This window comes from Entelurus aequoreus, linkage group LG07 (genome assembly GCF_033978785.1).
Source record: "Entelurus aequoreus isolate RoL-2023_Sb linkage group LG07, RoL_Eaeq_v1.1, whole genome shotgun sequence".
Classification (NCBI taxonomy): domain Eukaryota; kingdom Metazoa; phylum Chordata; class Actinopteri; order Syngnathiformes; family Syngnathidae; genus Entelurus; species Entelurus aequoreus.
The window spans coordinates 57,566,547-57,591,172 of record NC_084737.1 but is presented as its reverse complement, the minus strand read 5'-3'; the positions used below and the strand labels follow the sequence as shown (position 1 = coordinate 57,591,172).

The 24,626-nt window shown below is 39.3% G+C and overlaps 1 protein-coding gene across 4 annotated transcripts in view; it reads left to right on the top strand.

The window, feature by feature from the left end:
• dmd (dystrophin) overlaps positions 1 to 24,626 on the top strand; it is a 565,648-nt gene that overhangs the window by 189,431 nt on the left and 351,591 nt on the right. For all 4 annotated transcript variants that reach the window (XM_062054060.1, XM_062054059.1, XM_062054057.1 and 1 more), the window contains exon 9: positions 17,442 to 17,641. In XM_062054060.1, the coding sequence (XP_061910044.1) occupies positions 17,442 to 17,641 (200 nt within the window). The remainder of the gene's footprint in view (positions 1 to 17,441; positions 17,642 to 24,626) is intronic.

Below are 24,626 nucleotides of genomic sequence, written 5' to 3'. Positions count from 1 at the left end.
GCGCTTTATTTTCTTTATTTTCTTAGTACATGCAAACCAGTAGTAGATCAGGCCCTAGGGCTTTGGGTATTACAAGACCCACGAAACACACTTTGCCAGAACAGTTCAAATTAGTTTGTTAAAGAGTTTGTTTTCTTCCAGTTTCACCTCTTCGGGGTTTAATGGCCTTTCCACGATCCAGTGGATTTTTTAAAAATTAATTTATGAATACATGTCGATGATGTTGGGTACGTTTTTGTAAATGGACATTCCATTCTAGCGTCACTGTTGTTACCTGTTATCAGTCTTCACATTCCTACAGTTATTGTGTTTTAAAATGTATAAATTCAGTGTTTTTAAGCAGTTTGCACATCCTTTCTAGATCTACTAAATGTAGAAGCAAAATAGCGGCCACACAACAGTTTTAGTATTCTCAAATCATACTGTGTGTGTAAATAATCAAATTAACATTTTCCCTCCCAGTATTGTGCTTTCTAATAATCAGCATATATTCTGCATATTCACAAAGACAGACAGGATAAATGGATTGTGCTCCTTATTTTTCTCACTTAAGAGACGCAGTCCTCTGTGCACAATTTTAGTAGAACAGCATTGTATGTGCTATCAAGTTTGCAGGTTTTATTACACACACTCTTTTGGTAGATCTGGCCCTTTATTTTCTGTGGAAGAAAATGGCTCAGATATGGTGGAATGGCCCATGAAGTGTTTTTGTTCACATAGTCCTTTTTCAGATTTGTTTTTAAGAATTTACAAATTGCTAAAACCAGGAAAATGTTATGCTCAAGTGACAGATTTCGATGTCTATTATGATGTCCAACTTCAATATAAATGTAAAAATCAAACATAAACGATCAAATAATTATTCAGATGGCACTATGTACAGTTGGGGAGAGTGGCCGTGCCAGCAACCTGACGGTTCCTGGTTCAATCCCCACCTTCTACCAACCTAGTCACCTCCATTGTGTCCTTGAGCAAGACACTTCACCCTTCTCCCGCGTGTCAATGTGTGTGTGAATGGGTGAATGTGGAAATAGTGTCAAAGTGCTTTGAGTACCTTGAAGGTAGAAAAGCGCTATACAAGTATAACCCATTAACCATTAACAGTTGTCCACTGCAAATTACTTTGCATAAAAAAATATATATTTATTTTATGTAGGGAAATATTTTTGGGACATTTAGACTTTTGTGCCACAATTTTTTCACCCTAAATAACTTTTCGATGCAGAAAAGTGTGTCTTGATTTTTCTGGGTCTAAAGAGTTTAAAGGGAAACAACATCTTTATTGGAATTATAACTATCATTCACAATTCTCATGTGAGACAAGCACATATATAATTTTCTTTTTTTATGCATTGTACCTCGTAAATAAACGCTAGCAAAAGTCAGCTAACAATGAAGGTAATAGGAGTCATTACGTCATTGCGTCTACTGCTGCCATAAAGCACTCTAAAAAACATTCACATATACACACAGCGTTATATACACGCTGTAAGTATATATGTCATGTAGTAACAGGCACATTTATAATAACATGTAATATTTTCGTATTTTGGTTATTTTAAACATGTGACAGCACATTAAATTCACAGACATATCATACCGTTCGCCATTTTCTTTGACAACAACAACTAATACAAATTATGGCAGACTTTATGAGAGCCAACAACAATTACTGTGGGACAAATGATGATCCAGGACCTCATCTTTTTAAGCCTGAATATACAGAGAATGAGCTACAGGCTTTAGAAGCTGGGTGATAAGCAGATTCAGCAAGTAGCACCATTGCTAAGTGCGAAACAAGGAATATAAACTGTGAACATAATCAAACAATCACTTACTGTACAATGTCTGCTGTGACTGGGATGCCGACTGATTAATTGTTTAGATCTTCCCATATAGATGAATAATTAATCATAATATTCAGGCAGGTAAAAAAAAGATGGGTGCAAAGGACTGTCCTTTGTGTCTTTCTTGCCATCCCCAATCCAAACCAATCCACTTTATTTTTATATAGCACATTTACACTACAAGAATGTTTCCAAAGTGCTGCACAGCCATGTTAAAAACAATATTAAAAACAATATTATGCTACTCCAATGACTGAATAAAAACAAAGAATAAATGAATAGAAAAGCAATACAAAAACAATATAAAAAATAAATATGATTAAAAACGATTTTAAAGGGTAAAACCAATTAAAACAGTAAAATAGACATCAAAATTTATTAAAAAAAACATAGAGGACAACATCTAATTTGAATGTCTAAGTTGACCAACTTCTCGGTTTATGGCCACAACCTTCTACTACACAAGGGAAAGACATTTTTTCTAATGTAGAATTATTTTTCACCAACTCAGAGGCGATGTAGCAGCTTAACGGCTGTCATAGCCGTATGTATGTCATGTATGTCATAGCCGCATCAGCTAGTTACCGCTGAGATCACGGCGCCAATGAAAGTAGGTCCTCTGCGTTAGCGCTTATAATAACAATATTGGTTAATATTCAGGTCACGAGATGTAAAAGGAGTATTGCTGGTGGTTTTTAGATGTTTTTTTAGGGGGCTTCATGGGCGAAACACATGACTCCATTGTGGGGTATCAAATCAAATCAAACTTTATTTATATAGCACTTTTTATAAACAGGTAAATGGCAAACACAAAGTGTTCTACAAAAGAAAAGAAGACACACACACACACACACACAGCACTACTGACAATAACAAAACAAAAACAGGATTTGAGGAAAAACGCCACCTTTTAGGCATTTAAACATATGATAAAATATATGTAAAAATAAAATGTAAATAATAAGCTCATACAAATATAGTCTTGAAAGAGTAATAGTAGTAATACTGAGAATTAAGATAGAAAATAACAAACAGTAATAAAAAAAAAACACAAGGCTTTTACAAGATCGGTTAAAAGCCTGATAAAAAGGTATGTTTTTAAACTTTAAAAAAAAAAAAATATCAACAGTCTCTTCAGTCCTGAGGCTCTCTGGCAGGCTGTTCCACAGGTAGGGCCAATGTGGCTAAATGCCACTTCAATGGTAATTGTTCTAGTATTTGGTAATGATAAAAGGCCAGTGCCAGAGGACATCAGGATCCACGAGTGTTGATACAGTAAAAGCAGTTCAGATAGATAAGGATGCGTAAGGCCATTAAGACATTTGAAAACTAATAATAAAACTTCCTGAAGCGACGAGAAGAGGACGGTAAGCCAATGCAGCGACTTTAAAACTGGTGTAATGTGCTCCCACACTTTTGGCCCTTGTCAGCACACATGCAGAGAGCAAAGCATTACAATAGTTTAAACAACAGAAAATAAAAGCATGCATCAGCACCTCCGTGTTGGCCCGAGAGAGAAACGAGAGGACACTGGCTATGTTCTTAAGATGATAAAAACCTCTGTTTGTACTATATGGGGTAAAAGTCAACTTGGAGTCAAAAATCATGCCCAGATTTTTTAAAGACTCTGTTGGTTTGAAATCTTGTAATTTTGGTAAAAGTTTCTCCCTAAGGCCTTCAGGGTGTATAACTAAAACCTCTGTTTTGTCTTGGTTGAGATGTAGGAAATTCACTGCCATCATTGACTTGATGTCTTAAATGCAGTTAAAAAGGGTATCTATTGGTCCTGTGTCATCAGGAGACATGGCGATGTCTCTGTGTATCATCAGCGTAACTGTGGAAATTGATGTCATGTCTCACATTGACTTACATAAAAACATCTGTCTGTGAGATAAGACCGTAACCAGTTAAAAACCGTACCAGAGAGGCCTACCAGGTGTCTAAGTCTATTTAATTAAATGTAATGGTCATCAATGGTATCAAAAGCAGCGTTCAGATCGAGCAGAACCAACACTGTGAGCTTTTTATTATCTAAATTCCACTTGATGTCATTTAAAATCGTTAAAAGTGCTGTCTCGGTACTGTGGTTCATTCTAAAACCAGACTGATGTCTTTTTAAAAATGTTATTTCAATTTTAAAAAGTAATTGAATTGGTTAAAAAAACTTTTTTTTTTTTAAATCTTACTTAAAGGCCTACTGAAATGAATTTTTTTTATTTAAACGGGAATAGCAAATCCATTCTATGTGTCATACTTGATCATTTCACGATATTGCCATATTTTTGCTGAAAGGATTTAGTAGAGAAAATCGACGATAAAGTTCGCAACTTTTGCTCGCTGATAAAAAAAAACCTTGCCCCTACCGGAAGTAGCGTGACGTCACAAGCGGTAGTGCTGCTCACAATTCCCCGTTGTTTACAATGGAGCGAGAGATATTAGAAGCGAGAAAGTGACGATTACCCCATTAATTTGAACGAGGATGAAAGATTCGTGGATGAGGAACGTTAGAGTGACAGACTAGAATGCAGTTCAAGAGATATCTTTTTTCGCTCTGACCGTAACTTAGGTACAAGCTGGCTCATTGGAATCCACACTCTCTCCTTTTTCTATTGTGGATCATGGATTTGTATTTCAAACCACCTCGGATACTATATCCTCTTGAAAATGAGAGTCGAGAAGGCGAAATGGACATTAACAGTGACTTTTATCTCCACGACAATACATCGACGAAGCTCTTTAGCATGAGCTAACGTGATAGCATCTGTCTCAAATGCAGATAGAAACAAAATAAATAAATCCCTGACTGGAAGGATAGACAGAAGATCAACGATACTACTATCAGGAGACACGAACCAAACACTGGACATGTAAATACACGGTTAATGTGTATTCGACGCCTGTCGAAGCCTAGCAATGCTGTTGCTAACGACGCTAACTTAACAACGGGACCTCGTCAGAGCTATGATAAAAACATTAGCGCTCCATCTACGCCAGCCAGCCCTCCTCCGCTCATCAACACCCGTGCTCACCTGCGTTCCAGCGATCGACGATGCGGTCTGCGGCCCGGAGACGTAGGAAGTCAAGGTGAGTTTGCCGCTTGCGCGTCTTCTATCCAACAAAGTCCTCCTTGTTGTGTTGCTACAGCCAGCTGCATCAGCGATCCCACCTACAACGTTCTTCTTTGCAGCCTCCATTGTTCATTAAACAGATTGCAAAAGATTCACCAACACAGATGTCCAGAATACTGTGGAATTTTGTCGAAGAAAACAGAGCTGTTTGTATTGTGTCCAAAAGGGTCCAAACACTTCCGTGGACCTCGCGACGTCACGCGCATACGTCATCCTCCAAAGGCGTTTTGAACCGGAAGTTCCCCGGGAAATTTAAAATTGCACTTTATAAGTTAACCCAGCCGTATTGGCATGTGTTGCAATGTTAAGATTTCATCACTGATATATAAACTATCAGACTGCGTGGTCGGTAGTAGTGGGTTTCAGTAGGCCTTTAAGAACTGTAAGTTGGATACAGGTCGGTTGGTTTTAAGAATAGGGCAGCTTAGCCCCCAGGATATTAACAGAATGCAAAAGTGTGGCGATTTTTTGCACTTCCAAGATCTTTTCGCTCACAAGTTGTGACAACTTTTTGGCATTGTATTAGAAATACACAAAAAAAACTCAGAATGAAATGTTTGAAAATGGAAGTGGAAGAAAACTTTAGTCATTGTTGATAAGCATGAGATGGCCCAAACACATAAGGACAGTGTTGTTGCATAAAAAAGGGGAACGTTGCACAGATGATAGCAGTGTAAATAAACTTGCAAAGCAGTATGCAGTTGACCTGAAAACAGAGGAGGTTATGGTTGGAAAACAGAGGCTGGATGTGACAGAAATCAATCACCATCATGTTACCAATTTGACTTGGTTTTCTAGCCAGGTTTTTATTCATCACCTGGTTCATTAATTACATAGGATTGTTAGCTTTAGCTATTAGCTCTTAGCTGGAGCTAATTCCAGCAGTTGTAAAAATTTCCATATGTCCATTTTGTAGGCTGTAGTCCTTAAAGCTGCTGCTCTTCTCTCTGGCTCTACCTGACTAAGGTAACGGTGAACATGTGGACTGGGCTTTCATTAATGTGGATGTTGGTGGAACATATACACTACCGTTCAAAAGTTTGGGGTCACATTGAAATGTTCTTATTTTTGAAGAAAAAGCACTGTACTTTTCAATGAAGATAACTTTAAACTAGTCTTAACTTTAAAGAAATACACTCTATACCAGACCTGGGCATTGTACGGCCCGCGGGCCGCATCCGGCCCTTTGCGCATCCCTGTCCGGCCCGCGTGAGGCCAATCATAAATTACAAAATACATTTCAAAAAGTATCTATGTCGAGTGTGCAATACAACGGTGCTGCTTTTGTTTTGAAAAGCGTTATTTGTATTACTTCCGTGTGGACGTATGCGCGTGTGTGATTGTGAGTGAATTGAACGGCGCAATCACAAATTACAAAATAAAGTTTAAAAAACATCTATGTCGTGCGCGCAATACAACTGTGCTGCTTTTATTTTGAAATGTGTTATTTATGCCGTATGTCCGGGGGGAACCTGTGAGTGAAGGTGCATAGAGACAAGTGATGAGACGCTAAAAAAAGAAAAGTTGATGACGAATGGCGTGTTTTCAACAAGACATGGACTGGCAAGTATTTCTTTACATAAATTAAAGGTAAAGCCGTGTGCTTAATTTGTGGTACACAGCTCGCTGTGTTTAAAGAATATCATTTTAATCGCCACTACACGAAGAAACACGAGGGAAAATACTGGAATGTGTCTGATGAAGCGCGCGCAAGGGAGGCTGATGCGTTGATGGTAAAACTGCAAACCCAACAACGACTTTTTGCCATATTTCACACCCCCAGAGATGCAGCGGTCAGGACAAGTTTCGTCATTTCTCACAAAAGCGCCAGAAAAAGTAAGGCGTTTTCTGACGGAGAGTTTATTAAGGAGTGCTTATTGGACTCTGTTGCGCTGAAATGCCCGGAGACATGGACTGTTTTTCGCTAACTTTGGATGAGAGCTGCGATGTACGTGACACCGCCCAGCTGCTCTTCTTCTTACGTGGGATAACTGCAGACTTTCAAATCACGGAGTAGCTGGCAGCCATGCAGTCAATTAAAGAGACAACCACAGGTAATGACTTGTTCACATAGGTAAATGCGTGTTTGGACATGTTAGGACTGAAATGGGACAAGCTGGCAGGTGTGACAATCCAATCCACTTTATTTATATAGCACATTTAAACAACAAAATGTTTCCAAAGTGCTGCACAACAATATTAAAAACAATATTCAAATAGTATCCTTAGCTCCACCAATGACTGAATAAAAAGAAAAAACAATTACATATAAAACCAATATAAAAAACAATATAAAATAAATATGATTAAAAACTATTTTTAACAACAGATGGTTGTCCAAATCTGATAGGGAAAAATGTTGAATAATGCAGGATAAAGTGACCATCAAAAGCAATCTGCTTTTGTATAAAGTTAAGTTAGGTTAAATTAAATTATTATTATTATTATTAATTATTATTATTATTATCATCATTATTATTTATCTTACGGTATATCAAAAATAATATCGAGCAAAATTTAATTGAAATATTGTCGTGTGGCCCTCCAGCAGTGCTCGGGTTGCTTATGCGGCCCCCGGTGAAAATTAATTGCCCACCCCTGCTCTATACATTGCTAATGTGGTAAATGACTATTCTAGCTGCAAATGTCTGGTTTTTGGTGCAATATCTACATAAGTGTATAGAGGCCCATTTCCAGCAACTATCACTCCAGTGTTCTAATGGTACAATGTGTTTGTTCATTGGCTCAGAAGGCTAATTGATGATTAGAAAACCCTTGTGCAATCATGTTCACACATCTGAAAACAGTTTAGCTCGTTAAAGAAACTACAAAACTGACCTTCCTTTGAGCAGATTGAGTTTCTGGAGCATCACATTTGTGGGGTCAATTAAATGCTCAAAATGGCCAGAAAAAGAGAACTTTCATCTGAAACTCGACAGTCTATTCTTGTTCTTAGAAATGAAGGCTATTCCACAAAATTGTTTGGGTGACCCCAAACTTTTGAACGGTAGTGTATGTTTGGATAATAAACACTGACAAAGGTTCTCCACCAATGTTCCCTCTAATTTTTCATGTGTCTGAGCAAACGCTCAAACTCCCTGAGAATTCCTTGGACGACATGTGAGCAACATCAGACATGCACGCTGTCGCCACCCCAGCATCACACCTGCCCCAAAGCTGACATCATAACAAGTTAAATGTTTTATTAGTCAAATAACAGCAGTTATTTCCATTATTATTATATTATTATTATAGAGGTTTATTTGAAATAGGGACAGATACAAAAACATAGACATCTGAAACAGTTATCCAATGTATGCATCATAGTGTTTGTAGCCAAAGCTAATTTACAACACTTGTCCCCAACAACAACAACAACAACAACAACAACACAGATCCAACATCATTAAAATAGGAAAATAAAAAATAGAATGAGTCGATAATAATGATAACAGTAATAATACAGACAAAAGTGCAAACTAGATAAAAGCCAATAATAATAATAACACAGACAAAGTGCAGACTAGATAAAAACCAATTAGTAAAAATGAGTAAAAACTAAACATGGGAACATGATTGTTGCTCAACTAGCCATCATTTTGTTTGTTTTTTAAAAGTGACAAGTGCAGGTTTACTTTTCAAAGTGTCCGGTAAAGAGTTCCATAGTTGTGGTCCTTTTATTGAAAAGGCAGTTTGGGCAAAAGATGTTCTACGGAATGGAACACAACAGTTGCCTTTTGACATTGCTCGAGTGGTAAATCTGGTACCACTTTGCAGTCTTGTAATTGCCTTGCAGACTATTTTCTAATCTAAATGATTAATTAATCTAAATGGAAATTAAAAAAATGTTTTCAGGAGCTGTATGTCGTATGTCTTGGGGGTTGCTGTAAAATAATTTGAGACATGTACCCCTTCAGAGATCACGATTTGTTCCCCTTGAAATATTCACATTTAGCACAATGAGATGTGGGCTGTAGCACAAACATGGGATATAGTGGATAACGTTGTGTCTGTAAAATGTATCATTACATACTTTTTTATCAGCATTTATCTAATCTGGTTACTGCATTTCATGATTACTATGCTTAAATTAACATTCCTAATACAAAACCCAAAACCAGTGAAGTTGGCACGTTGTGTAAATCGTAAATAAAAACAGAATACAATAATTTGCAAATCTTTTTCAACCTATATTCATTTGAATATATTGCAAAGACAAGATACTTAATGTTCGAACTGGAAAACTTTATTTTTTGCTAATATTAGCTCATTTGGAATTTGATGCCTGCAACATGTTTCAAAAAAAGTGGCAAAAAAGACTGAGAAAGTTGAGGAATGCTCATCAAACACTTATTTGGAACATCCCACAGGTGAACAGGCTAATTGAAAACAGGTGGGTGCCATGATTGGGTATAAAAGCAGCTTGAAATGCTCAGTCATTCACAAACAAGGATGGGGCGAGGGTCACCACTTTGTGAACAAATGCGTGAGCAAATTGTCCAACAGTTCAAGAACAACATTTCTCAACCAGCTATTGCAAGGAATTTAGGGATTTTACCATCTACGGTCCGTAATATCAACAAAAGGTTCAGAGAATCTGAAAAAATCACTGCACGTAAGCGATGATATTAGATGGGCTCAGGAACACTTCAGAAAACCAGTGTCAGTAACTAAAGTTTGTCGCTACATCTGTAAGTGCAAGTTAAAACTCTACTATGCAAAGCAAAAGCAATTGATCCACAACACCCAGAAACGCCGCCGACTTCGCTGGGCCCGAGCTCATTTAAGATGGACTGATGCAAAGTGTAAAAGTGTTCTGTGGTCTGACGAGTCCACATTTCAAATTGTTTTTGGAAACTGTGGACGTCGTGTCCTCCTGAACAAAGAGGAAAAGAACCATCCGGATTGTTATAGACGCAAAGTTCAAAAGCCAGCATCTGTGACGGTATGGGGGTGTATTAGTGCCCAAGGCATAGGTAATTTACACATCTGTGAAGGCACCATTAGAAGCTGGGAAAGGCACTTGTAATTCCACTCATTGAAAGAAGGAAGCATGTCCCCCGCACAGAAGCCTCAGCAGCAGTTGTGAAAGCTATTCAGAGTGCAGGAGCTCCTGATCAACCTGAGGATCCAGCTACCACAGCCACTTTCCCAGCTAGGGCAAGTAAGAGGAAGAGATGTCCATTCTGCTCTAAAAGAAGGACTGTAAAACACATACTGTGTGCTGCAGGTGTAAGAAATATATCTGCAAAGGCTGCGCACTTGTATACTGCCCTATATGTGCCAATTAGGGTTAGTTAATTAGTTGAATGAGTTATGTTATTTTTCATATTTTTGTATCGTACATTGTCTTCAATTGTTTACTGGAGAAAGAAAAGAAACAAACTGAGTCATTGGGAAGAATAAAATTGCATTCAAAACGCAAATTTTTTTGCTTTTCTTAAGTTATAGAAATGAAGTGAAAAGGGGAAAACTCAGTTATTCACACATTTTGTGGTGAATGACAAGTTGTTTCTTCAAGCAAGATGACATTTGGTGTTTAAATTCAATTAAGCTGCTTATATCAGGGTTTAGTGAAGACGGGTCATTTTGACCTGGAGGACACGGGGTGTATACAGGAAATGAGGACAACACAAGGGTTAAAAGGAAAGGCCATGTAACACAGTGGAAAAAATGCCCTTGTGCCAACTTTTTTGCAATGTGTTGCTGCCAATAAATTCCAAGTTAATGATTATTTTAAAAAATATATATGTTTCTCAATTTGAACGTTAAGTATCTTGTCTTTGCAGTCTATTCAATTCAATATAAGTTGAAAAAGATTTGCAAATCATTGTATTCTGTTTTTTTTTTTTACGAATTACACAACCTACCAACTTCACTGGTTTTGGGTTTTGTACATGACACTAGAATAGGCAGAAATGTGATTGTGGAGTTTGGGTGTACATGTAGTGTCCGTTCATTTTGCCAAAATAAGAGTTAGCATGCAGCATTTAACTCCTTTAACTCTGTTGCAATAAGTTAACCTGCAAAACAGCAACAGGCACGCATAACACACTGTTGTTGACATTGATTGTGAACTGCATTAGTGTGTGTCGACCTGGCAGCTACAGTTAATGTGTGGTCTTGGAGCTGTCCGACTGTTTTTGTGTCTGTGAACGAATCAATAACTCAGCCAATTGTGTGCGTCTTTTGGCGCAAACGAAAGAAGGCGGGTGCTGGCAATCCGACATAAAATGTGTTTTAATTGGATTAGGGCAGAAACTGTCCATTTTTGCTAGATATTCGTTTTGTTGCTGGTGTTGTTTTGGTGTGGTTGCGGCCGACTGTAATTTGTTTTGTCCAGTAAAATGATTATTGATTCAGACCACCTCTCTCTCTTCTTTAAAACGTCTTATTGTTTAATCTGTTATGCCCAATTGATATCACCTGTCACAGCAAAATGGTACGGAATTTATTGTTGTGTTTTTATTTGTCTTAGAAATGAGGTTGGATTTAGTTTTTGGATTTTGTGCACTGCATTGATTTTCTGTGTCCGGAGGACACGACAGCAGTGCGCAGGCGTGCACCTTAAGACCAAAACTGGGCAAATTACGGCCCGCGGGCTGTTAAGATTTTCACTCCGGCCCGCAGGACGTTTCCAAATTTGAAAATGTAGCCACCATTATGATGTGCAGTGCTGTTTTCAAATGACCCTGAGTCTTGAACTATAGAAAGTACTTCAATAGTTGAAATCTGCGCTTTTGAGTGACATACAAGTTATTACGGTAATCTACGTCACAGCAGCTCAGATGAGGCATCAATGAGTGAGGTTGGGGTTTGTTTCCAGAGCAGCGAGCCTTGAAACGCGGTTGTCATGGAAAGATGCAGAAGCAGATTTTCACAACAAAGTTCTGAAGAAAAGTGATACTCATATGCTTTAAGCACTGCTGCTTTAACTTCAAGATATGTACCCCTGTCAGCACTACTCACTGCTGCACTTTCCCTACAAAAACACAATGTAGCATTAACACACATAGCCTCAGACTAGCCATGAGCACCTGCTGAACTCTCAAGTAGGGAAAAAAATTCTCATTCTCAGCCTGCACTCGCATTTTCTCGCCTTTTGTCAGTCTCCTGCTCTGCCTGTATTCGCAGCAAAAGCAATTCTTTCTGCTGCTCAAAACTCAAAGCATTGACACTTACAGGTGAAGCTACTGCTGCTTTATCCACTTCTGCCTACAAAATGCCAATTTTAATTGACCTTTCAAAATGTTTTTTTTTAAATCATTTTAACTGTCATTGTTTGTCCAATATCAACTTTTTGATACTCTGCAATCTCAATTTACTGTCTCCGAGTGCAGTTGTCTAACTTTGCTCACATGACGCTTCAACCAACTCTTACATCCATGATAACAGAAGCTTAAGTGATTACTTAAAGGGGAACTGCACTTTCTTTGGAATTTCGCCTATCGCTCACAGTCATTATGAGAGACAAGAACATGCATGTCTTTTTTTTCTATTAGGATATTAAAGATAATTTTTTTTAAAACGCTAATAAGAGTCACCATTGTAACCTTCAAAGCCCTCTAAGACAACTTCAAAACGTTTGTATGTACACTGTAAGTCTATATATAATGTAGTAACAGACACGTTCATAACAATATGTTCAATATTCACTGTATTTTCATAATTTTAATCATTTCCAGGACTGATTTCTTCCGCGCATTGATTTCCGTTTCCATAGCAGCGCACTTCTGACTTCTGGCAACAAATGTTTGTTAATTCTTTCAGTATTCTAATCATGGCAGACTTGGTAACAAACAACAAAGACATTTTTTTGGACAAATGAGGATTAAAACCTTATTTTTTTTAAGATGAATGAACGAAATATTAACTGTTGCTTTTAGAAGCGAGCACAAAGAAGAGGGTGAGTTGTTGGAGGAGACGTTGCAAATGTGGAATTTGGAGACAAGCTATTTCGACATAAATGGCGTGCTTACCCCAAATAAACCAGAATAAACGTCCCCAGCTAGCTGTACCAAAGCGACCGCTGTCCATTGAGTGAGTCAAACTTTATATTGATCATGATACATGCAGCACGTCATGTGTGTATCATGACAGACAGCATACTCCGTATAGCTAGCTGTGTACAAACAAAACATGAAATGTGGGATAATACTTTACAGATATTGTGATATGATTGTTCATGTTTTTAACCCTTGTGTGGTGTTCATATTGTTGTTACTCAGCCAGTGTTTGTGGGTCTGATGGACCCGTTGCATTTTGTGGCTTTTAATGCCTCACAATCAAACACTTTTATGTTAAAATACTGAACAGGTGTTTACCTTATCCCAAAAAACATATGTAATGAAGTGCTTCAAGAAGTGAAGTGAAGTGAATTATATTTATATAGCGCTTTTCTCTAGTGACTCAAAGCGCTTTACATAGTGAAACCCAATATCTAAGTTACATTTAAAACAGTGTGGGTGGCACTGGGAGCAGGTGGGTAAAGTGTCTTGCCCAAGGACACAACGGCAGTGACTAGGATGGCGGAAGCGGGAATCGAACCTGGAAGCCACAAGTTGCTGATAAGGCCACTCCACCAACCGCCTATACCGCCTGGCTGGTAAAGGAATACATTGTCTCCGGACTTCTCCCCACATTCGACCCATACCAGTTTGCTTATCGCCCTAACCGCTCCACAGAGGACGCCATCTCCTCTGCACTCCACCTGAGCTTAGCACATCTGGAAGGAAAGGACACACACGTTCGGATGTTGTTTCTGGACTTCAGCTCAGCATTCAACACCATCAACGCAGCACTTGGTGAGCAAACTGGCTTCCCTTGGATTCAGTACCCCCCTATGCAACTGGCTGCTTGACTTCCTCACAGACAGACCCCAATCTGTGAGAGTGGGCAACAACACCTCCAGTGCCATCTCCCTGAGCACCGGCTCCCCCCGGGGCTGCGTCCTGAGTCCTCTGTTGTTCACGTTGATGACCCATGACTGCTGCGCCAGGTCCACTACTAATCACATTGTAAAGTATGCGGACGACACGACAGTAGTGGGCCTCATCCGTGACAACAACGACATGGACGACAGGAAGGAGGTGAAACATCTGGTTGACTAGTGCAGAACCAACAACCTGGTCCTGAATGTCGACAAGACAGAGGAGATCATCGTCGACATCAGGAAGCACCAGTCCAACCACGCTCCACTCTTCATCAACGGCACAGCGGTGGAGATAGTAAGAAGCACCAAGTTCCTGGGGGTGCAGACAACTGACAATATAACCTGGTCCCTACACACCGGAGCTATTGTAAAAAGAGCTCAGCAGCGCATGCACTTTTTGTGACGGATGAAAAGAGCACAGCTCCCTCCCCCTATTCTCAGCACATTCTACAGAGGCACTATAGAGAGCATGCTGACCAACTGCATCTCTGTCTGGACTGGAGCCTGCAGTGCCCCAGACTGGAAGTCTCTCCAGAGAGTGGTGAGGACGGCGGAAAAGATCATCAGGACTCCTCGTCCTCCTATCCAGGAGATCACAAAAAGCCGCTGCCTGACCAGGGCTCAGAAAATCTGCAGAGACTCCTCCCACCCCCACCAAGGACTGTTTTCACTGCTGGACTCTAGAAAGAGGTTCCACGGCCTCCGTAGCAGAACCTCCAGGTTCTGTAACAGTTTCTTCCCTCAGGCTGTAAGACTCTTGAAGGCATCATAATAATCCCCTCAATTCCCCCCCCAAAAATGGATTAACTTGCTGGAATATAAAAACAATATAACATACATTCATAAATGTGGGTGCATATGCAAAAGTGCAATATTTTTATCTGTACAGTAATCTATTTATTTATATCTGCACCTTATTGCTTTTTAATCCTGCACTACCATGAGCTAATGCAACAAAATGTTGTTCTTATCTGTACTGTACAGTTCAAATTTGAATCACAATAAAAAGTAAGTCTAAGTCTAAGTCTAAGACCCACAAACACTGGCTGAGTAACAACAATATGAACATTGCATGGGAAATTCTCTGCCAGTTTCTGCATCCCACAGGGATTCTTCTTTTGTGTTTTTGCACCTGCGGTTCCCACACAAGGTTGCAAAATTGTTTGTCAACACTGTCTGCTCTCATTTTCTCTCACATTTGATCCTCTGATGTTCTGTGTACCTACACTCTGTCCTCCCCCTGTCTAGGCAGTGTGTGTGTGTGTGTGTGTGTGTGTGTGTGTGTGTGTGTGTGTGTGTGTGTGTGTGTGTGTGTGTGTGTGTGTGTGTGTGTGTGTGTGTGTGTGGGTGGGTGGCTGCGTGTGTGTGGTACACAGAACATCAATTTCCACACTTCTATTAGCCCCGGGTCTAGTGGACCCGAACATCTTATATGTAATAGAAATGTGTAGGGGGTGTGTGTGGTGTGTGTTCATTAAATATGTATTCTGATATATGTTCTTCACAGAAAATGAGCCAAAGCCAGTGAGTCTCAGTTTGAAAAATTAATTAATTGTATCATTTTTCTTTTAATAAAAATCGAAAACGGGTCCCACAGACCCGAACACCACACAAGGGTTAAGTCAGTACAGATTGGTGTCCTATCGCAGTGTTGTGCATTACAAACTCCAACGCGTTTCGTGTTGTCGTAGAAGCTAGCTTATCTCTCGCCGTAGTTAGCTTTTACGGCTAATACGAAGCACAACGTGAGAAAGATGGTTCCTTCGTGTTCATTCTTACAACAAAGTTGCTACAGTTTGATTATTATACAGATTACAGAACGTAAATGAAGTATTGATGACGGTTTTTGAAATAATTTTAAAGCGATTTCGAGGTAGAATTGATTGCTCCCATTAGTTTCACTGCTCGCCGATTTTTACGTCTTTACACCCAAAAAAACCTTTCGCCTTCTTGTCTCTCTCTTATAATGATTGTGAATAATAGGCAGAATTCCCCAAAAAATGCAGTTCCCCTTCAACAATGTACACTGACACAAAGACGAGGAAATACCGTTAGCTATAAAGGCAAAAATCTTACAAGGTCAACCCTCGTCTTCGGGAAGCCTGGTGATGCGTACTTATGCACTAGATACCAACAGCACGCATACACAAACAGCAAGCTGGTAAACAGGCGTAACCACGGCGTGCTCCAGAGTCGATGTAGGGAAAATGGAAATGGTAAGCTGCAACCCGCTCTTAACTTCCACACTAATGTACAAAATACAGTGTTTGGAAACACCACTAAGCCTACCAGGATTGCTATCCTTTAAACTTTCAATGCACATTAGAAGAAATACACTTACCTTCTGGATCTTGATAAGAGCTACAGCTGACAAAAATCGGATCTGTACTCACTCAAAACTTCAGCACAATCCCCCAAGAGCGCACTACCCACATGAGGCAAATGACATCACAGGGAAAACCCTCTATCTAATCAATAACGCACGGCTAGCTCCAACAAGATTTCACAAGCCACTTAAACAAAGAGCTGACACATTGCGACGAAGCGCTCACAAACAACCTGCTTACAAATTAACTATAGCAAAACCAAACTTTTACGACCTTACTGAAAAACATTGGTTGTTTAAGACGAGCCCCCATTTGTTACGGCTGGCCATACTTGCCAACCCTCCCGATTTTTCCGGGAGACTCCCGAATTTCAGTACCCCTCCCGAAAATCTCCCGTGGCAACCATTTTCCCGAATTTCTCCCGATTTTCACCCGGATAACAATATTAAGGGCGTGCCGTGATGGCACTGTCTTTAGCGTCCTCTACAACCTGTCGACGCGTCCGCTTTTTCACCATACAAACGGCGTGCTGGTCCAGTCACATGTTGTATGCGGCTTCTGCATACACACGGAAGTGACAGCAAGACATACTTGATCAACAGCCGTACAGGTTACACTGAGGGTGACTGTATAAACAACTTCAACACTGTTACAAATATGCGCCACACTGTGAACCCACACCAAACAAGAATGACAAACACATTTCGGGAGAACATCCGCACCGTAACACAACATAAACACAACAGAACAAATACCCAGAATCCCTTGCATCCCTAACTCTTCCGGGCTACAATATACACCCCCGCTACCACCAAACCCCGCCCTCTCAACCCCGCCCCCCCACACTTTAACACACCCCTTCCCCCCCAATCTCCCGTATTCGAAGGTCTCAAGGTTGGTAAGTATGCGGCTGGCTTTGGGCCGGAAAAACAAAGGGGGACTCAAGTTAAAAGTGCACCAAAGAATATTTAATCTAACAGATGTGAGTACAACGTTAACAAAATGACAAAACTAACATAAATGTACCAAACAAAGATCATATCTATGCATATACATGGCAAAAATGTTATGAATAAAAACAGTCAAAGAGGGTTGATGTACACTCATTCCAAACTACTATTACTATTTGCTGTCAAGAAAAAAATAGATATACAGTATGCATATGTTTAATTAATAAATGGTTTTCTCCCTTTTCTCTTCACTTTAGACGTGGCAGTGCCTCATCCCGACAAGAAGAGTGTCATCATGTACGTGACGTCGCTCTTCCAGGTGCTGCCACAGAGCGTTACCATGGAGGCCATCCAGGAAGTTGAGACGCTTCCACGGGCCGGTAGTGCCACCAACGCCCCCCGCGTGCTGACTGAGGAACATTATCAGATCCAGACCAAACAGCGCTTCTCCCAGCAGGTCTGACACACAGATGTTGTCAAAACTCTTAACTTGTGTTACTTTTTTGTTATTACCGCCTTGTTAGTTTACACTGAAACTTGACCACATCCATTCCAACTACCGTATTTTTCGGAGTACAAGTCACTCCGGAGTATAAGTCGCACCGGCCAAAAATGCATAATAAAGAAGGAAAAAAATCATATATAAGTCGCACTGGAATATAAATCGCATTTTTCGGGAAATGTATTTGATAAAACCCAACACCAAGAATAGACATTTGAAAGGCAATTTAAAATAAATAAAGAATAGTGAACAATAGGCTGAATAAGTGTACGTTATATGACGCATAAATAACCAACTGAAAACGTGCCTGGTATGTTAACGTAACATATTATGGTAAGAGTCATTCAAATAACTATAACATATAGAACATGCTATACGTTTACCAAACAATCTGTTACTCCTAATCGCTAAATCCCATGAAATCTTATACGTCTAGTCTCTTACGTGAATGAGCTAAATAATATTATTTGATATTTTACAGTAATGTGTTAATAATTTCACACATAAATCGCTCCTGAGTATAAGTCGCAGTCGAAAATATTTTTCGATTTATAATCCGAAAAATACGGTAGTCCCATCAAGCGATTAAAAATAATTTGTGATTACCAATTATGATCTGTAATTAATCAATCTGAATATTTTATTTTTTAATCTTGCCTTAAAAAAAATACTAAGAAAATCCCTCAAACTGAAGTATTTACATTTGAATTAAATTATTATAAAACATGATATACATTATAACCAAAGAAAAAGTGGCTTTATGAAGTAATGTATTGTTTTTAACAGACTTTAACATATGTGGTCTGTTTAATATACTAAAATAAAACATATTGTCCATACAAATTGCTGAAGTTAACACATTAAAAGCAACAACAGCATATTTCTGAGCAATAAGTATTGAATGTTGAAGTTGCTGCTTTTCCTCTGCTTTAGATCAAATACAATACATTAGCAGACACATCAATCATAGTGCCAGCATGTTACCAATAATAGTTTAAGAGAACACATTTGACAAATCAGTGTTTCTATATTTGTCACAATTAGATGTTAAACTTTGTAAAACATTTCCCAAAGATCAGAGGAAATGTTTTTTATTGCTTTTTCAGTCACAGCTGTCTCTAACACGTACATAAATGTGCAACATTATCTCATGTGTTAAAGCTTATTTAACGACAGAACATGAAGTTATTTACTTACGTGTTTTGCTTTTATTTTGTACGGCAGCAGACGTGCATGCTCACATGACACTCATGGGCAGTTAAAACAGCATACTCTGCTCTGTGTGTTCAAATTTTAAATATAACGTACACATCATTGTACATGTAATGTAACATATCAACATATGTGGAACACACCCGGAAGTGATGCCATTTCTCCATAACTCTTGTAACGGATACAGTAGTTTTGTGTAAGGCTGAAAAAAAGCATTCAAATCAAACCTTATCCAATCATATCTTTATTAATAAAGCACTTTTCATACATAAAAAAATACAACACAAAGTGCCTTACATATTTAAAGCAATGCCTGGTGGTCACATGTACAAACACACACACACACATGCACAACTATCACTATCAATGTCTGCAAAATCTTAGAGGGACTTATTGTTCTTCACAACATTCAACTGCTATGAGTGCAGTGCCTTTAATTCAAGTTACTCCTTCCCCTTCTACTACGTAGCCAGGAGGACATCTACTGTTGGTGCGAAGGGTCCAGGAGCCGTTTTAGTAGTGTGAATGAGAGTTTTTCAGTAGTGTGTGTGAGAGAAAAACATTTCAGTTGTTTATGTGAGAGAATTTCAGTAGTGGGTATAAGAGTGTTTCAGTAGTGTGAATGAGAGTGTTTCAGTAGTGTGTGTGAGAGCATTTCAGTAGTGTGTATAAGAGTGTTTCGTAGGTGTGTAAGAGAGTGTTTCAGTGGTGTGTGTGAGAGAAAAACATTTCAGTTGTTTGTGAGAGCATTTCAGTAGTGTGTATAAGAGGGTCTCAGTAGTGTGTATGAGAGCGTTTCAGTAGTGTGTGTGAGAGAAAAACATTTCAGTTGTTTATGGGAGAGCATTTCAGTAGAGTATGTAAGAGGTAATTCTGAATAATGTCCCTAACGGCCCCTCATAGCTTTGTCTCAAATTGTGCACTATTGTACTTACACTATCCTTTTGAGTGCACACGTTCTTCCACACTGAGAAGTACTGCAACATTTGATGCACTATCAATATCCCATTTTTGCAGTCTGAAAGCCAAGTGTAAGTATGGAAGGGGTTATTGTTATGGTTTGAGTTTACTTTGAACATGCATACAGTTACAACATGATACATCCCAATTTCAAGTTTCTCTTTTCAACATGTTCGAAAAGAAGTAGGAAGAAGCAGAGCTTATTTAATCCTTCCCCTTTTCCCTTACAAAGCAATTGCTAACACTTTTGTACACTTCCTGTTCTCAAGTGTATAAATGACTCATTAGGGCCATGGTTACATGGTTACATTCAAAAGTGATGTATCATGGAGAGCTCATCAGACTGCCTAAAATGACCTGGCAGTGATGCAGCCTTAATGCAGATGGTCTAGATAGAAATCCAGCTGTCAACAGAGACATGGGTGTTCAGCTTGCAGAGACATCGAGCTTGATTCAGCCTTGAAGCTAATGGGAAAATTGATTAGCGGATTAAAAGTGTGAGAGGAGCCCCAATGTTGAGCTTTAACTAAGGCCTCATTTTATAGTGAAATATAGTTCTGAAAGAGCAGAAGTAGACCACTCTCATAACTTTCAGAGAAATATTACATTTTTGTGCCTTTTGAGGGTACACACAAAGCGTGCATGCGAAAAAAGATGATAAGCACAAACAAGACAGCAAGAAAAAATGCGAACAGAAAATGAAGAGCTCCATGAAAAAACTAACTTGTAGCAAATAGTGACATCGACGCATCATGGCAAGCAGGAAGAGTAGCAAACAGGGCTTAGAAGTATGAGGAACATGGAAATGTACACTAAAAAGTGCAGTTTGTAGCCTATATTTATGTACTGTGTAAATATGTGGTGTATAGTGTTGCGTCTGACCAGCCTTCTCTCCCAGGAAATTAAAGTCACTGGTCAATCCCAAGTTCTTTAGATGACATATATGCAGAGTAAGAAGGACCATCAAGACAGAATAGGAATATTATCAAGTTTTACTAAAGCTTTAGGAGACCAGCCCACACCAATACAGTCATGCCGGCATCTCGAGTTGGTCTAACATTCAAACAGGAAGAGACAACTTCTTGAATACGAAAACAGCCCCCACCCTGTCCAGAAAGGAATACAGCCTCATTGTTGTAATACAGATAAGATAAAAACGGGACTACAGAAAGAGTACAAATGGAAAAACACTAGCTGCTCTAAACATGACTGAATTGCACTCCACAATAGCTACACAGTGAACATTTACTTTTTAGGGCTAAAGGCCAAAAATATATGGGTTGCAGTGCAATATTTGGTTTGATAAAAATCATATTTGTTGCTGCATATGCTATGTATTCTTATATTAACAATAGCGCTCAAATATTTGTTTGTCAAAGTTTTGTTTTTTTAAACAGTTGTTTAACTGTTGTTGTACAGTTAAACAACTGTACAACAACTTTTTTTGTGCCAATAATATATTGAAATCATCTTGTATGCATGATGATGGTTACCCCCAAAGCTTTAAACATTGCTCATGGTGACTACTTGTGTCATGCAACAAAATGTCTACTTTGATATCTTGACTAAATAAACACATATAGGTAAATAATAAATCAATTATTTGGACAAAGACTTGGCAAATAGAAGGCTAAATCTTCCACATGTTTTTCTTAAAGGTGACCTATGATATTTTCCACTTTTCTGATTTCAAGGTTCAAGGTTTATTATCATTGTAATTGTCCACATGTTAACATATTATGCCCTCCCGCCTGCTCTGATGTCTATAAAATAAATATTTCTGTGTTTATCTGCCCGCAACATTTTATTCAGGGCTGTATTGTCAGGATGGACCACTAAGAAATTGGATTAGCCACTAAACTCAGACGGGAAAAGACGGCACTGTTGCAATATTTCTATTGGTTTGAGTAAACAAAAGGAACGTAGAATAAAGTATTATTTTCTTTTTTTTATTATTTTACTAATCTTGTCATGCACACAATAACATAAATGTGCGACATGCAGTGACATAAATGCTGATAAAAGCAGCTTTTGTTTAATTCAAGTTTGTATCGATCCAAGAGTGGGCAGGTGTAATGATTTGTTGTAATGTTGTGACCGGTGAATTCATATAATGTTTAAGAAGTTTATTTTCAATTGTGTCTGAAAAAAAAATAGCGGTGATGTTTGTTTTCAGAATATATATTTAACACATTTTTACATTTTCAAAAGATACTTTTGTATCGGGTGGGATGTGGAGGGTTTTAATAACAATCTAAGGGGAACGCCTTTACAACTGAACAGCTTGCAGACATACAGTATGCAGAATTAAGGTTACAAATGTGACTGTGGAGCAACATTTACACCAAAGCATATCCAAGCATAGACCACAAGGAAGTGTGTTACATGTAGATTAAAATAGGCACCAATTTGCAAATGCTACCTTCTTCTTCGGAATCACCTTCTTTATCTTCCTTCATTAGCAGTCCAACACATACGTTTTAAAGTCATCTCCATATTCATGAGCTCAGTGATCCTCAAACTGTGCGGGTTACCTCTAGGTTATGCCAAATAATCACTTGATTAAAGTACAGTGTTTTATTTTTCTTTATCCAAACACAGTGTGAGTGTTCAAACTGTGTGAAACGTTACAGTGGCCAAAATATTGAATATAATTGTTAAATAAAACCTCTGCCTTGTTTTAATAAATACCTAGGCCTACTATGTTACTGTATTTTAATGTTCGTCATTATGGTGGTTCATGGTGAGCCAAGTTTTTTCTGAGAAGGGACTTGGGACAAGTTTGAGAACCACTGCATTAGCTAGTTATCATTAAGCATTTATGTATGATTGTGTGAGGACACTGGGGTGGAACGCTTTCACCTCAGTTGTGATTTATAATGAGAAGAGTGCATGCAAGTGTGCACAACATACTTTTATAGATCTAAATATATATTTATTTTCATATGTAGATTCTGAGGTCTGTGCAGATGCAATGTTTTATGAGGAAATCCATGCAAAGTTTGGCCTCATTCATAAAAGTGTGTGTGATACTGAGCGTAAAACATTGCATAAACACAAACCTCAGAATGTACGTACACACACAAAAAAAAAGCTGATTTATAAAAGCATGCTGCTCACACTTCTCATTATAAATCACACCTGCTGTGAATTGTGTGCAGGAGAATGTTCTTCCACTACTTTTTAACAATCTTCCATAAATGGTCAATCCTAATTAGCTCCTGAATGTGATAAGTTTAAAGGTGTACTGCACTTTTTGGGGGAAATTCTCCCTATTGTGCACAATCATTATGAGACATGACGACGGATGGATTTTTTAAAATGTATTCCAAATATTAAATACATTTGATCAAAAGTCAGCTTAAAATGAAGCCTATTGGAGCCATTCAATTCTTCCTAAAAAATCCAAACACCTCCATTAGGGTTTTAGATACATGATGTAAGTATATATGTAATGTAGTAACAGGCACATTAATAATAACATTTAATATTTACATATTTTGATCATTTTAAACATACACGGCGCATTAATTTCAAAAAAGGTTTTATTTTTTTTCTTCATCACTGATTACTGTTTACTGCAGACTTTATAAGAGCCAACAAACATATTAAAACATCACTTACTGTACCAGGTCTGCTGTCATTAGAATGCCGACTGCTGGGCTCTTCATATATTCCTATTTAGATTAAACATGTCTCATCATTCTCACAAAGAAACTTCCATCCATCCATCCATCCATCTTCTTCCGCTTATCCGAGGTTGAGTGGCGGGGGCAGCAGCCTAAGCAGGGAAGCCCAGACTTCCCTCTCCCCAGCCACTTCGTCCAGTTCCTCCCGGGGGATCCCGAGGCGTTCCCAGGCCAGCTGGGAGAGATAGTCTTCCCAACGTGTCCTTGGTCTTCTCCGTGGCCTCCTACCGGTCGGACGTGCCCGAAGGCGTTCGGGTGGCATCCTGACCAGATGCCCGAACCACCTCATCTGGCTCCTCTCGATGTGGAGGAGCAGCGGCTTTACTTTGAGTTCCTCCCGGATGACAGAGCTTCTCACCCTATCTCTAAGGGAGAGCCCCGCCACCCGGCGGAGGAAACAAATTTCGGCCGCTTGTACCCGTGATCTTGTCCTTTCGGTCATGACCCAAAGCTCATGACCATAGGTGAGGATGGGAACGTAGATTGACTGGTAAATTGAGAGCTTTGCCCTCCGGCTCAGCTCCTTCTTCACCACAACGGATCGATACAGCGTCCGCATTACTGAAGACGCCGCACCGATCCGCCTGTTGATCTCACAATCCACTCTTCCCTCACTCGTGAACAAGACTCTGAGGTACTTGAACTCCTCCACTTGGGGCAAGATCTCCTCCCCAACCCGGAGATGGCACTCCACCCTTTTCCGGGCGAGAACCATGGACTCTGACTTGGAGGTGCTGATTCCCATCCCAGTCACTTCACACTCGGCTGCGAACCGATCCAGTGAGAGCTGAAGATCTTGGCCAGATAAAGCCATCAGGACCACATCATCTGCAAATAACAGAGACCTAATCCTGCAGCCACCAAACCAGATACCCCCAACGCCCTAACTGCGCCTAGAAATTCTGTCCATAAAAGTTATGAACAGAATCGGTGACAAAGGGCAGCTTTGGCGGAGTCCAACCCTCACTGGAAACGGGTCCGACTTACTGCCGGCAATGCGGACCAAGCTCTGACACTGATTATACAAGGAGCGGACCGCCACAATAAGACAGTCCGTTACCCCATACTCTCTGAGCACT